This window comes from Aplysia californica, unplaced genomic scaffold, assembly GCF_000002075.1.
Source record: "Aplysia californica isolate F4 #8 unplaced genomic scaffold, AplCal3.0 scaffold00739, whole genome shotgun sequence".
Lineage (NCBI taxonomy): Eukaryota > Metazoa > Mollusca > Gastropoda > Aplysiida > Aplysiidae > Aplysia > Aplysia californica.
This window is the reverse complement of record NW_004798009.1, coordinates 224,409-240,474: the sequence shown is the minus strand read 5'-3', so window position 1 is coordinate 240,474 and position 16,066 is coordinate 224,409. Positions and strand designations below refer to the sequence as shown.

General features: G+C 38.4%; 1 protein-coding gene across 1 annotated transcript in view; it reads left to right on the top strand.

Annotated features, from left to right (window-relative positions):
• Positions 1–16,042, top strand: part of LOC101863777 (protein AATF) — a 20,151-nt gene extending 4,109 nt beyond the window's left edge. The window contains exons 2-14 of the mRNA XM_005108969.3: positions 322–462; positions 1,322–1,370; positions 2,230–2,369; positions 3,041–3,106; positions 3,995–4,126; positions 4,602–4,680; positions 5,237–5,551; positions 7,031–7,139; positions 9,919–10,062; positions 11,474–11,607; positions 12,203–12,283; positions 13,342–13,413; positions 15,725–16,042. Of these exons, the coding sequence (XP_005109026.1) occupies positions 322–462; positions 1,322–1,370; positions 2,230–2,369; positions 3,041–3,106; positions 3,995–4,126; positions 4,602–4,680; positions 5,237–5,551; positions 7,031–7,139; positions 9,919–10,062; positions 11,474–11,607; positions 12,203–12,283; positions 13,342–13,413; positions 15,725–15,848 (1,586 nt within the window). The 3' untranslated portion in view covers positions 15,849–16,042. The remainder of the gene's footprint in view (positions 1–321; positions 463–1,321; positions 1,371–2,229; positions 2,370–3,040; positions 3,107–3,994; positions 4,127–4,601; positions 4,681–5,236; positions 5,552–7,030; positions 7,140–9,918; positions 10,063–11,473; positions 11,608–12,202; positions 12,284–13,341; positions 13,414–15,724) is intronic.
• The last annotated feature ends 24 nt before the right edge of the window (positions 16,043–16,066 follow it).

Sequence of the window (16,066 nt, the reverse complement as noted above, 5' to 3'; positions counted from 1 at the left end):
TCCTGAGGATTTTATTGCCTTTGTGTTTCTTTTCTGGTTTTTTTTACTGTTGTTTGCTGTTCATGGTGTGAAATAGCCTTTAAATAAACTAGACCTGAAACTTGGTGCAAATTAAAATTCTTTAAAGGAGGAAAACACGGATTTACATTTGTGAAGCCCTGAAGGAAGTGGGATAATTAATTTAGTTCAAGACTCAAGGGTTATGGGATTAGGGTCTGTATCAGCTGCAAAGTCTGTCCACATTTTATTTTACCATCGTAAGGAACAATTACATCACCCTACATGCCATACATAATCTTATGGGTTGTTTTTTTTTTACAGGATTTAAAGCATCTCTAGTGGATGCAGCTGATGAGACAGAAGCTGTAGGTCCAAGTGCCTTGAGGAGAAAAGCAGCCATCATCGAAGATGATCCAAAGTACAACGGACAGAAGGCTTCTCGCAAAGATCTTTATTCTGATGGTACTGGTAATTAGATTTATTGTCTGTTATGGAAGGGTTTGGGTTTTTTTGCATGCACTTTAAAATTTGGACAGAAAAAAGGAGATTGCCTGTTTCTATAATTCTCTTTTGTCAGTATGATCTCACAAGGTGAACACTTTTTCATTTCATGCCGAGTGATTTACATTATCAAATTGAGAGAACAAAAAGTGCTTTACTGCTCATTTATTTGTAGGTGACTTCATATTTATTTTAAAAGATGTTATTTGTTCAATAAGTGGAACTTTCATTCAGTCTGACGATTTATTCTTAAAAAAGAAATGTTTATTAAGCAAACATTCCACTCCTCGAAATGACAAATGAGATATCAAGTTTGAGAATCTGGAAAGAGAGATTGCAAATTGTGGTCCATGTTTTGTCCCTTATGCCATTTTGCTAAATCAGAATCTGGCAAGTTTCAAGTTTGGTACTCAGCACTTTTTCATAATTTACACACTGTTCAGATGCCCTCAACTCAGGTCAGAAGTAAGACATTCTGGCCTTTGTCAGTTTTAACTCTTTGAACCCCATCGAACGTCTGGCGGTAATAACATTGTTCCCCACGGGACGCTGGGAGCGCTCAGTACTTGTGACAACTGTTTCTTTTAATTCAGTGCTAGTTTTTGCTTGTTTTTCGGAACTATTGCCGAACCAAGTTTTTTAATAATGACCAAGTCTTTGTTTCCGCTATTTAGAAGTTGGATGCACGCTTTTCGGGTTATAGTGAGACATAGTTTAGGTGACTGTATAAAAAACTATGGGAAACAGTGAAAAAAACTAGGGGCTTCAAGAGTTAAAAAGAACTGATTGTCCTGAACTTTTTTTTTTTACTCCATTTCAGATGAAGAAGAAGGTCTGGACACGGCAGCACAGGGCGATTCTGATTTTGAGTATGAGCTATTTCTTTGATGATTTCAGATTTGATAAATTGCTTTATCTCCTGTTCTCCGAATTTAACAAAAGTCTTTTGATACAAAGCTAGATATGTATGAAAATTGTAATCTCTCGGATTTGATCAAAAGAAATATTGGGAGACTAAAGCGTTGGGTTGTTGTTGTTTTTTTGGGGGAGGGGGAGTATAGACTTGCATTTTACATTTTGATTTCTCAAATTTAGTATATGTATCTGATATTACTAAATGACTGGCTGTGAATACGTAAATCAGGGTTGGGTTTTTTTTTGTGTTTTAGATTATGTTTCTGTTTTCAAGAGGATTTTTTTCCGACTGCCCACCATGTTCTCTGGATACTTTTTTTTTTGGAAGTAATTTTGTGCCTTTCACTGCCTTTTTAATGTTTCCTTACTTTTGTAACTTTTTTTTATTCTCCCGTCCTTTTTCTAACAAAAGAAAAAGACTTACATAGATAAATGGCTCTGTAAGGTCTATTCAGATGAATGTAAGAGCTTCCTGTGCCCCTAAAACTTGGGATTCCCTTCCAAAAGAAATGTGTTTTGTATCATCAGACAGGGAGTTTTGAAAATGTCTAAAGACACATTTGTTCAATGCTTTCCTCTGCCGGTAGATTTTGTATCTATATGTGTGTGTGTGAGTCTGGGAATTGTGTATGTGTGTTGTTGGTCTCACATGGTTCATTTTCTGTCTTTTGATTGGTCAGTTGAGTGATAGTTCTGCTTTGTACAGAGCTCAGAGCCTTTTAGAGATTAGGCAGTATATGAATTCCCATTATTATTATCTTTATGAATGATTCATGGAGAGATGTGAATGAGAGATATGCTTGTTCTTATCAGAGAGGACTCGAGAAACGGAGACACATCTGATGATGAAATGTCCGCTGGCAGCCGCGATTCAGAGGAGGAGGAGGAAAGTAATGGTGATGGCGGTGAAGCTGGAAATGTGAGCGATGACATGGATGAAAACGAGAAAGAAGGTGAGTGTTTTGAATGAACTCGATGAATTTAAGAATGTGAGAAGGCCCTATAATGTTACTTTGACTAATTATGCAGTCCTCCGTAACTGTTGTAATACCATGAGGTTGTTGGGATTATTTCTATATGTTCTTCAGTGTAGGCTTTCTTAATATTTTATGGCCATAAATTGTTTTCATGTTTGATCTTTGTAAAGCTGAGATAAAGTGCTGGGTTTTTTATTATAAAGTGTTTTTATCATAATGGCAGATGGCTGTCGGGTCAAGATGTTATTTTGCCTCTAGTCTTCTGTTACCCCAGTGGCGGTGATGATGAGTGGTTGACTACACTAACTAGTTTGGGCTCTATATGATGAGAAAAAAAGGGGGTAAACATGTTTCTTTGTAATTAATAATATGTTAAAATGTATAAGTGAAGGGATGTTCTGAACTTACGTTGTTTTGGGGAGTTTTTATGGCTCTCCACCCATTTGACTCTGGTGTTAAATTCAGAGGTCCCGCTTTTAACCCTCCAGGAGTCAACACAATCAGCCGTATGTTGCATTCCGTGTCATGGCCAATTTATTCGGCTGCAATTTGAGTCGTTATTTAGGTTTGTTTATCCCCCTTTTTTTTCCCGCCAAACATTTCAACTCTTGTCACAAATAAATACCTCTATATGATTGTGTTTCCAGAAGATGCCACGATTTTGCAAAAGTCTGACGATAGAGAGAAGGGAAAAGGTGCTCATCAGCAGTTGAGTAAGTCGTCTTTCTCTTTCTGTTGTTTGTTTGTTTTTTATTTCTCTGCGTAGCTTCCTTGTTTGGACTTTCGCTTTATTCTTTTTATTCAAGCTCATGTGGAGTCATTGGATGCCAGAGTGTGCTGTTTCTATTTCTTTTCAGATTTATTAGTATTGAGATCTTTGTAAAGATCTGCTTCATCCCTTTTGTTTTTTGGACTTACTTGACCTACTACACACATCCGGGGTCAACCAAGAATGTAGCCATGACGGAAAGATGATTTTAACATAAAAAGATTGAGGGGGCTGAAGTAAACCATTACCCAGACCTGTCTGTAGCGAAGAGTGGCTTTATTCATTGTAAACTACAGCATTACTTCATTTGGCTTTGCTTTACTCTGTTTGAAACTTTTTGAGTGTGTTTCTTCAACTAGCACTGCCAGATATCTTGTGCTCTTTTGTGGTATTGGTGGTATAGCGGTGAGGCTCTACGCTTGTCGAAGACATGAATTTGATTCTCATACCAGAACGTTATTTTATTACATATCTCTGTTTGCTGGGATGTTGTGACCCACTCAGCCTGGACTGGCCTAGACAAGAAGGGTTAAACCTGCCTCCTAAATGACTAACATTGTGTCAACGGGGGCTTTGGGTCATTTTACAATCATTCGTTTTTGTGCTCTGTAACAACAAAAAACCCCATCTCATTTAAAAGTTGAGAGAAAACACCAAAGTTAACTCACAGTAATTTAATACTATTAACACTGGCAGTGCTTTAAGAGCAAATGGTAAAGAGTTGGTCTATTTTCCAGTTACATGGTTAGAGCAAACCATTGATATATGTATGTTTATAAATAGATGACAAGTATGGAATAACAATGTGTCCAACATGCTCTCATTGTTTCAGGCATTTGGGATCAGTTGATCAAAAGCAGGATATCCCTACAGAAAGTCTTGTCCTTGTGTAACCAGTTGCCTCAGCCAGACACATGGGCTGACTTTGCCGCTAATGATGACTTTCATAAAGAAGCAAGCAATGGTAAGATAGCTGCTGTTTTTGTGGAATTTTTTTTCTTTGAGGGGGGGGGGGGGTGTTATATATACTTTGGAGAGTACACTAAAAAACATTCAGGTAAAGTTGTACATTGCATGCAAATGTGAAAGTTTATCGATGCCATTGATATTCTCACTGCTTCCTTTAAGTCACCCAGAGTTATAGGGTGACAGTACATTTACAAGAAATGTGTTTTATCGGTTCAGACTCTTTTTTTTCCGAAATGGTGCAGGTAGTACTGGCCTGAGTCTGCAACTTGGCTTTCTTTAATGTGGATACTGAGCGTAAATATTGAGTTCATTTGTTTTGGGCTGTTGGGTTTTTTTTTTCGGGGTAGGGTGGGTTCCTTTACAAGAGCAGAAATATTGAGTTGATGTGTGTTTTCTTTTGTTCACAATATATATATCTGACATGCAGAGAAGAGATGTTGAGCTCATGTGATGTTTGCTTCTCTTCACAGCTCACAGTTCTGTTCGGAAACTTGTTGCCGCTTTGATTGAGGTTCAGAAAGGGCTTTCAAGTCAGGACCAGTCTAAAGAGTAAGTTCCAACTTTTTAACAAAATTTTGTTGTTTATTTGTGGTCTTTTTGTGTATGTAGAGTGTATTTTCTGTTTATGGTCTGCTTTTGTACTTGGGATGTTTTTCAGGTTTTTAAAAAAACTTATCTTGTTTATTTGGTTTTTGTAAATAGTTTTGTAGCTAGACTAGACGTGCTTGTTGCCCTTCCCGATGGCTGCCCACGGATGGGAATAACACTATTCATGACTGTTGTACACAGGTTTAACTGTTTTTGCCCTGAGTGAAAAATCTAAGTGGTTAGAGGGCAGTTTCTTTTGTTTCTGTTTTTCTTTCTTTCTTTTTTCCCTTGCTCCAAATAACTTGTATCCTTTATTAATAACTATGTAAAAAACAAAAGAAATATCTGTGGTCAGTCCCTGTCTCTAGTTTCTGTCTTAGACATTATGTCTTGTTTTGGAGTGTAGTCTTGGTGTGTGTTCTGCACCTGCTATTGCATTTGCCATGCATGAAGCTTCTTTTTTTATAAAACTCTTGTTACTTAAACTATAAAAAAAACCACATTGTGTTAATCACAGAAAAGGTGCTGGTGGTAGTGGAGACTCGGATGAGGAGATCACAAGCGAATCTGAGGGAGAGGAGGACGAGGACAAAGACACCGTGGGAGGGAAAAGTATCGGCCCAGAAGCTCTCGACAAGGAAACTCCGCTTGACGATGACATGAGTGAGGAAAGCGGTGACGGTGGGGATGAGTCTGAGGAAGAAGCTTCTGGCAATGACGTGGTCGTCCCACAGGAAGGAAGCCAGAAGAAGCAGCGGCAGAAACGGAAATTGGACGCAGAGGAGGTGGAGGAAGTTTTGTCCAAGCACCATAAAGGCTTCCAGACCTACAGGTATAGGGAGATAGTACATTGTTGAGACTGAGCTAGTGGTGGGAGATAGTAGGCCTACTTTGTTTGTGACTGAACTGGTGATGTGATGGGAGATTGTACATTTCTGTAACTGAGCTAGTGATGGGAGGTAATACATTGTTGAAATTGAGCTAGTGATGGAAGATCATATGTTGTTGTAACTGAGCTAGTGATGGGAGATAATACATTGTTGAAATTGAGCTAGTGATGGAAGATCATATGTTGTTGTAACTGAGCTAGTGATGGAAGATAATGCGTTGTTCTAACTGAGCTAGTGATGGGAGATAATACATTGTTGAAATTGAGCTAGTGATGGAAGATCATATGTTGTTGTAACTGAGCTAGTGATGGGAGATAATACATTGTTGAAATTGAGCTAGTGATGGAAGATCGTAGATCGTATATTGTTGTAACTGAGCTAGTGATGGAAGATAATGCGTTGTTGTAACTGAGCTAGTGGTGGGAGATAATACATTGTTGAAATTGAGCTAGTGATGGAAGATAATGCGTTGTTGTAACTGAGCTAGTGATGGGAGATAATACATTGTTGAAATTGAGCTAGTGACGGAAGATCATACATTGTTGTAACTGAGCTAGTGATGGAAGATAATACGTTGTTGTAACTGAGCTAGTGATGAGAGATAGTGCTTGGTAGTGACTGAGCTAGTGATGTCACTGTGGGTATAGTAATGTCTCAGCTCAGTTGAGCCAATGATGTTGATGTGAGCGAATGGCCAGTGGAAGATAATACATTGTTGTGACTGATCCAGTGATGTCACTGTGGGTTGTAGTACTGTCTTAGCATCATAAAGGTTACTGAGTTGGGGATGTTAGCATATTGTTGGTGTAATCGAGCCTGTGTTGTTGGATAGTAAGTTGTTGTAACTGAGCCAATGGTGCGTCTGTGAGTGGTGGTACTGCCCAAGCATCATAGAGGCTTCCACAGCTACGAGTGCTGTGAGATAGTACATTGTTGTAACTGAGGCTAGGTGAGTGCTATTGGTTCGTTATGTTGCTTGAGATGCCTGTAGTCTTGATTTTTGTGTTCCTGTTGAAGTCACCACTGATTAAATTGAACGTGAACCGGGTCTGGTTTACAGCCGTAAGAAGTTTTATGCTATCTCTGATCTACCAATCAGAGGAGTTGCTAGTGCTGTCGGAGTGGCAGCAGAACATATGTATACACCCCAGTCCACTTTGGGTGATGTTATTATGGCTGTGATAAGAAATACATTGTCTGTGAAGGGAATTTCTGTTTAGCCCAAATTTGATCTGTATTCTGTAACATAGGGAAAAGTAATTGAAAAGTTTTATAACTGGAATTTTTGCCTTCCAATAAATTTCAGGTTGTTTTTTTTTTTCTTTCAATCTCACAGATGGCCTTCAATGAAATTCCTTGGGAGTTTAAATGATAGTGTTTCTTTCCTTCAAATTGCCGCCTATTTTATTCCAATTTTGCAGAAATGACACTTTGTCCAAGTGGGATGAGAAGACCCGTTTGACCCACGGGAAGGTCAGGGCCAAGAATTTTGCGGCATTTGAGATGTCTGTTCTCAAACAGATTGAACAGGTAACTGTTACTATTACTTTTGTCTGCCTTTCTTTTTTTTTCTCACCCATTTCTACTCTCAAGATTACCAGCATCTGTGGTGTAAAGGTAACTCTTTTCATCATTGCACACTGAAGAAAAAATTGATAGATATCCTAGAGGAGAAGTAATTTTATCAAGATCTCCATCTGCTGAGATCTTGTATCCAGCTTGGCCTGGGTTGGCCTTGATTTGCAGGGTCAAAACAGTCTACCTTCAGAATGGTCTAGATTGTATTGTATGGAGCATAAAACAATGACTATCATTCAATCAACCCTTCAAGGACTTTTTTACATTTTAAAAAAATCGCAGAATCATTAAAGCCTTTTAGCTTTAGCTATAGGTTATCATGGGTCTCAATATTCCGCTATTTAGCGGATTTCCGCTACCGCCATTTCCTCAGCTAAACTCCGCTGCTGGTAGGGCACCTCCCACAGGGTGACTGTCAGGCCCCAGGAATTTTTTTTAAATCGCTGAGAGCGGGGAATTTGAGGAAATCTGTAAATTGCCATGCGAAAGACCCAGGAAAATACATAAAAGTTCTCGAATATTTGAAAACCAAATTCGATGAGGTCTTTAAGTCCATTTTTGCTGGTCGCGGTTTTGATGTTCATTCGGCTTTTTCGGCTCCGAGAGTACGTTTCACGCGAACAGGCAGCTATGGCGGCAAGCGAAAGTGTATGTTTGACACCGAGGCTGAATCGGGAAAATCAAGATCTGCTTTTGTTACCGCCCAGAAATTTGTCGGTAATAGTCATAAAACGCAACATTTGTAACATGCAGGTTGTGCATTACAAATGTGGTGTCGCCATGAAAATAAATAAATATTCGTCTCTGTGCTCTCACTTGTGGGGGGGGGGGGGGGGAGAAAAGAAAGTATACAAAAGTCTTGTCAGGCTCACCATGGTAGCCGGTCAGTGAACCTGCGCGCGTTCTGGGCGCTGCGAAGTACAGGCCTCCGGAATGGGGAAGATTTTTTTATTTTTAAAAAAAATACACACAGGGGTTGAAGGCAGCACCGGAGGACAAAAAACTGAACTTGGACTTGTAAGAAAAAATTTTATATTTAGAATTTTGATTACTACTAGATCTACAGCTCTCTGCAAAGTAAAGTGCGCGTTGGTGCAGGCCTTGTGGGGAATCGGGATCCATCATACTTTGTAAGCGTGTTATTGAACTTAAGTGTTCGCGTTACATTGGATGGGTGACAATAAATTATATCTCTATATTTAAATTTAAGCTTTCCGTTTAAGATTCGCAGATTTTCAAATTCGCTACATCTTGCCCTCCCACAGTTCTTACACCTCCCACACAGAATAGGTTTACTTGAGCTATTTAAGTTATGACTCTTCTTTGAATTTGAGCAATAATTTTGTATTTCACGTTTATTATGTGAATCATGACACCCAGACTGGTTCACGACAGTCGATATTTTGGTTCTATGCCTTTTCTCGGGTTCAAAACAAGATTTATTTTTTTATATTATATAGTTTATATACAGGCTAATATGATGAGAGGAAAATATAAATAAGTAAGAACAGACTGAAATACTTGTGTCAACACATGTTGTTGAGTGGATATAATGTACCTACGTGTTTTTGTGTTTCCGCTCTGTCATTGCTATGTAACCCACCCCCTGGAAAACTGAGAAGCCGGGTTGGCAGTCACCCTGCTCCCAGTAATGCGCCACCACTTTCTGTACATAATGATAAATAATATTTGGTAGACCTAAGTGACTCTTTTGCTTCAAATTATCTTCTAAACGCTCAAATTGGTATGAAATAACTTTGCTTTAATAAATTGATGTTTTTTGTTTCAGAATTCTAGGGTTAAACAGTATAATTCAGTGCTTCCAGTCTTTCGCAATTTTGCGGATTTCCGCAAATGGAAAAATTTCCGTGAAAATTCGTACAAAAAATTATTTTCAGAAATGTGAAATAAATATGTCCGTAATTACTAATAATCAACAATAGCCTACCCATACCTGAAGTGCTCTTTTATTTTAAAGTGTAGAGTGTCTTTTTACTTTCACTTTCAAAAGCACAAGAAAAGCACCAGCACTGTAAAAAAGAGGAAGAAATGACGATTGTGGTTCAATAGATCTTGGGCCTGCCAAGAAAAGAAAACTCTGAAGAGTTTGATTTTTTTTACCAGATCTAAGTATTGTTGTGCATTTAAATTGAATATAAGCTGTCAAGTGAGAAAGCATGGCTTTGGATTTATATGGATTAACACAAGCAGAAAATTATGTATGCAAGGTATGTTTTTTTCTCACTTATTTTCTTGTTAAATTTAGGCTTGAATAGACAGAAATGACATACTTAGGATGCCCTGAAACCAAAAAATCTCAAACGTAAGGGGGACGCCTTCGACCCCCTGTCAGGGCTCTGCCCTGGACCCAAAAATCCTCGAAAAATGACATCCGCTGCTGGAAGCTCTGAATAATGATGGGTGTCTGGCGAAAATAGTCTTCTGTCGCGATCATACATAAAAGTTCCTCCTTAAAAGTGCCTCCTTTTTAAAAATTCTGAGTTGAGACCCATGGTTATGATTGCTGTCTGTAGAATTAATCAAAATGTCAGGATTGTCATTTAAATTTCTTAAAGATAATGGTTTGCTACTACTTTTACTGATCCCATTGGGAAATTTGGTTTGAAATGGTGCACTCATACTTACAGCAATGTTTTTGGGGTTGTTTTTATTTGATTGTTTTAAGAAATATGTTGTGGTAGTAATGTTCTGGCTTTTATTTTTCTCACAGGTTTTAGTGAACAGAGAGAGACTAATCCGGCGAATTCATCAGCAAAGAACAGCATTCAGGATATTGGGATGTCCAGACACAGCCCAGATAGACAAAGCAGAAGATGATGTGACCATTGAGGATGATGACGAAGTGGAAGTAGAGGTAGCATGTTTTCCTCTTTGTTGTTGTTCCTGGAGCTTTTTTGTGAAAATGTCTAGAATAGAAAAAGGTTTTGTAGTATAACCCTGTGAGCATTGCCGCCACACACCCTCCCCTAACTTATAGAACTGTGTAACTCTCGATATCAAACTTTTTTTAATTGTATGCATTTTGTCCAACTTAGGGCCAACTATATTAAACAGTTTTGATAAAAGTACAAGATGTTATTTACACAGTGTGATCTGTAAATTTTGAGTCCCTGCACATGCTTTTTCAGATAATCTGACACGTTCAGGATTTTTTTTCTATACCAATTGGTTCCTCTGATACCTGAGTTTATTTTGATTGAGTGCTAGATATTCATCCCCATACACTGAGTCGTGCATCAGGTGCACAAAATGCTAATGGTCCTCTCATTGGACTCGACTCATGCTCAGGTCCATCGGGTTAAGTCATGCTGTGGTGTTGTCAGTTGTGTGCCAATTTGTTATACAGTCTAGTGTTTCTTGAGGTTTGATTTAAAGAGGACATGTCCGTTAGAAACTATATGGGTACCTAGTACCTGATTAGGGTTTTTAGAGTTATTTTGCTTTAACGATGTGTGATAACAGAATGACTTTTATTACACATTCTTTTTAAGTTTTATAGCATAGTGAGAGAACTGCTTATACTGTCTTGCATGGATCATTTACAAATCATCAACATCATTCCACAGTTGCCCAAACTCATTTCTTGGGGGTTCTAGATAAGGCAACTATCCTAATAAAGACATTAACTCTTTATCAGCGGCTCGCCGTCGGAACTGGTGAGCGGCTCGGGCACATTCCTTTACGACGACTTCGACATCAAATTACTCTTCGGCAATTGCCGAAAACGTGTCTCTTTTACCAGAAGTTCATTCATTAGATGTAGTATTATCGTAATAGGTTCGCTTGTTTCGATTTAATACCTCTTTAGTGACGTTTTTGTCATTTTTAGATTTAGTACCAAAAAAGGGCCCCGGCATAGTCGGTTTACCCCCCTCGGAGATAAAGAGTTAAGCAGGGTGACTGCCATGCCCTGGGAATTTGAGGAAGTCTGTAAATTGCCTCGGGAAAGATCCTACAAAATACATAAAGTTCTCAAATATTTGAAAACTAAATCTGATTTTAGAGGCAACTTGCTATAAAGTTGGTTGGGGTTTTTTTTTAGTTGGTTGTTGTTGTTGTTGTTTTTTGGGGGGGTTGTTTGTTTTGTTTTTTGTTGTTTTTTTGGGGGGTGGGTCCATTCTTGGTTTTTTATTTTTCTTTAATTTTCTTAAAACTTCAATAAAAGATCTTGGCAGTTATGGAATGATGCTGACAAAACATTTGTGTGGCTTTTGGTTTCTCTGTTCCTCCATCACTCATATTTCTGCTCATTTTGTATATTTCAGATAAAACAGAGGAGCAAGCAAGATGTAACTTTAAACCCAGAGATTATCGATGACAACGACTTCTACCACGTCTGCTTGAGAGACCTTATCGAAATGAAGCAGAATGAGGAAATGGACCCAGTTACAGCCAACAAGTAAAAAAAAATCCTCCTACTTTTCATTGATCCCAGTAGGAAGTTTGGTCTATAATGGCGCACATTCATACATGAATACTTACAGTGATTTATCAACTCCACATATTATGCCATGTAACTCCAGTACTGAAACTCAACACGTCATTAATGGTCACCACTGTGCAACACCTTGTTTATAAGCTAGGGTTATCTTGTTTTGATGAAGGGAACATCCCAGTGAGTACAGAGATTGGCTTTTGTGCCAAAGTATTTGAGTCAATTCCCAATTTGTATTTAGGTCCTATATAGCAGAATTATGATTTCTGAAGTAATCATGAGACCATTGTTTGTCATTCAAAATATTTTGTAATCTTTTTAATTCAGATAGATGGAGGAAGAGTAAGAGCAATATTTTTATACCATCTCAGTTCTAGGGGCAACTGGAAAAAAGATGCTGGAACATTTCAGAGGATTATCAAATATAGAAATAAGTTGAGAGCCGTGATTTCCAATGTCTGTTCCCGACCTGGCACTTGAACCAGTTAGATAAAACATCCTCTTTAATTTGAAATTAATAAAACATGAACTATTTTAAGCCGTATGTTTTGTTTTTCAGACAATGGTTGGAAATTCAAAGATTACGAAATAAAGAAAAAAGGAAAGTGGATACGCGTGCCAGTAAAGGCAGAAAAATCAGGTGAGGGTTCGTCAGAACGTGGTCAGTTTCCTTGCATGGAAATGTTTTCATATCCTCACCCCATGTTCTTAGATGGTTGAAAGGCACTTCTGATAGCTCATACTTCTTTTCTTACCCTCTGCCATTTTTGTTAAAATGCATTGATCTGCTCTAAATGAGTTACTTCATGGATGAGCTTCTTTTTACTCAATAAAAAAAACAAAAGAACTTGTGAACAAACCCGATGTCCATAGTGGGGTTTGTTGTCCTCAGCACAAATAGAGTCAGCAGTTTAAGACTTCAATTACTGACATCTGTGGTGTATCGGTTAATCTCTTTGCTGTATTTGGAAGAATGTCTGGCATCACTGTATGTTCAATGAAGAAGAACAAAATACAGTCAAACTTGCTGTAGCAACCACCTGTCAGAGACTCTACTCTCAGACAATCACCTTTACATACCACTACTTCCCACTTCTCCCTTTGTGCTTTTTAACAATTATAATGGCATTGTCCAAGAGGACTGTCTGTCAGAGATTACCACTTTTCTCCCTGACAGTAGATGGTTGTCTTGGACAGGTTCAGCTGTACTTCAAAGCAATTAAAGGACAGGAGAAAAGGTATTCTCTCAAATGTTAAATGCACTAGGAATTACAGAAACCTGCTGAAGCCTATAAAGCACCTCAACATTAAACAAGTATTTTACTGATCCTCCTTTGGTAAAACATTAACAGTGTGCTGTCTCCACCTTCTTCTGCACAAAATATGCATAAAAGACATCATATCAATTCATCGCATCCTCTCTCTATCTCTCTCGCTGTGAAATGAAAGTGAACACGGTGTCTTAAGGCAAAATATTACATTTCTGGTACTGTTGTAGGTTAAAAGGAATTTCCTATACTCTTCTTCTAACTTGTTCTTAGACGTATTAGTTGCTAGCTACACTCTGAAAATTGTATGTGCTTGGGGAAAAAAGGTGCATAGAGTGTGTCAGTGGAGTTGAGACACTTGTCGTGTTGTTGTTGTAGTTCTCTCATTGTTGAGCAGGAGTTGATTTTTATGTTATGTTTTTTTTTGCAGATACAACATCAGGGAAAAACTAAAAAATTTCATGACTCCCTATGATAAGTCCTCCTGGTCAGATGAACAAAAGTGAGTGCCTTTTTTCTGCAATTTTTGTTGAAGATATGCTTGTGATGTGTTTCTTAAACCCTTCAAACCCCGAGCCTTCAGGATCTGTGCAGCTGAGCTCCTTTGCATAAACAGCTAGATTTACACCACTTTGTAGTGTCCTAAATTTACACTGCCAAACACTAAGGTCTACGTGATTTACACCTTCCTACACTGAACTCTGTGCTCAGTGTATAGAACGTAAAAAGTAGCCTGGTTTCACGTGGTTCAAAAAAGTCCCCACCAGTTTAATGCTGTTGAACAAGAAGTGTTATTCTGTTCAGACAGGGCTTACAATTTGCTCCGTTGTATTGAAAGTTGTTTATGGTTTTAACTGTCTGTTTAACATGTTTGAAAATGATTTTGTCCTAAGATAATGGAATACAAAATATACCAGGGACGTCCAGAAAGTAACGTTTTAATATAATTATAAAGAAATAATTTTCCCAATCCAAAACGATTTATTTTTGAATACCTCATATATATGACTACTTCTCCACGTAGTCACCCGAACTGTTGAGGCATTTGTCTTTTAAGTGTGTTGCAGTACACGTCAGAGTTATTTGTCATCCCATTTCCCAAAAATTCTACTAAAAGAACTCCTTGCCTGTCCCAAAACTCTGTACACATGACTTTTTTCCCTGACGCGGCCTGCTTGAACTTTTTTGGCTGGGGTGAATCCATATGCTTCCACTGCACCGACTGCTTCTTTGACTCGGGAATGGAGTGGTGCCACCAGGTTTCATCCCCGTCACAAAATGAGTAAAAAAGTCATCTCCTTCGTCATTGTAACATGTCCGGAATGTCAATGCGCTGGCAAAAAAAATCGGGAATATTCTAACCCAGTTCAGAGAGATGAGTAAACTGTACTTACTTTCTGGACGTCCCTCGTATGTACCAGCAGGGAAGATGGTACATCCTCAACCGAGGTAAATTATTTTTAAAAGGTATGAGATCGATGCTTTCCTATAATTTTTCATCTTCAATGAAAAATAAAATATGATTCAATGCTAGAACATTTTATAGTAGACTCGACATTAGATTTTTCCTAAGATTTTGTTTGTTTAGTGGCTCAAGATAATGTATAGTTTGTTGATCCCCCTTCGAAGGTAATTGTCACTGTGCACCATACTTAACTCTTTCCGAACGTAGTTGTTGTGGGGTCAAGACGTAATTAACTTGTCACTCGGTTTGGCTACACAGATGATGTACAAAATAGCTTCATAAGCATAACCATCACTCAAAACGTAACATACGATATATCAAATTGAAGGAAATTGTATAAGGAATACATTCCAACATGAAACAAGATTAATTTTGAACAAAAATATGCATTACAAGGGTTAGAAATGGCGATGGTGGTATGAAAAATACATTTTTACGGAAAAAATTACACACACTGAACATGTCAAAGGGAATCAGCATTGCTATCTCATCATATACAGGCCGAGAACAGACTCCATAAATTTCTGAACGTGCCGCTTTTTATTTGAATGCAATATCGAATTTTTGTTTGAGTTATGGTATTTATACTGAGTCCGGTTAGATCGTTTTGTTGATGCAAGACCGCAAGAACGAATTCACTCGTTTTTCGCCAGACCAACACTTTGGCAAAGTGAAACTAGATGTTTTCGTTTCGTAAACCCTTTCCAAGTTTTCAATAACAAGAAAAAGTACTTGTAAATAATGGATCATGTTAAAACGAAACAAAACTGAGGCACCCCATCACAGGCGGTATATCGCTGATTACATCCGCAAGGGGTGTGGACTCGCGCCGATATATCGATGATACGTCCGGAAAGAGTTGAGTTATTGCAATGTTTCATGTCGTTTCAGAGATGTGCACCAAACTTAAGTCTCCCTCCGGGGCAGTGCCACTGACTGTAGTGTCTTTAGGCCATTCCCAAAGGGGGGACATTTCTCGTTCAAACACAGTAGAATTGTAAATGGGCTGATTCATGTCACGCTCATAACTGTGCCGGATCTACAACAGGGAACTGCTGCTTTTTCTTTCCTAATCCTTACTGTTGTCATTTTTCCTCTACTTTTTTTGTATGTTTGTCACACTCTTGTGACCTGCTATTTCCAGGGTACCTTGACAGTCGAAGCAGACCTTGTGCTGTTGAAGCTAGAGAGGTGAGCAGAGTAAGTCTGATTCCCTGTAAAGACTTCCCTGTTGACACTCACCCCTTGGCGCTCATATGACCTTATGCAGTTACACGCGCCGTAAAACCCTGTACTATAAAAAATATTTTAAAAACTTAAGTCGTTGTAATGTTTTTTGTTGTTTCAGAGATGACCTGTTCAAGGCTCTGTTTGGTGGAAGGAACGTGAGTGAGGGCGGGGAGCAAGAAAAGGTCAGCGAGGGGGAGAACAGAAACAAAGAAGGAGCACCCACAATCAACATTGGTCTGTGATGTGTGTACATGTTGGAGAATCTGTGTTGGTCTGTGTTACGCGTTCTATGTAGAAGATTCAGTGTTGATTAATGTTGTACGGTACTAGTATATACGCAATGTTGGAGGACTCAGTATTGGTTTGCCTGATTTATAGAATGTAAGATGTTGAATGTTGGCACATCTAATGTCTAAATAAAATATAAAACTGTAGTTCAGGGTGAATTTGGTCCATTGTT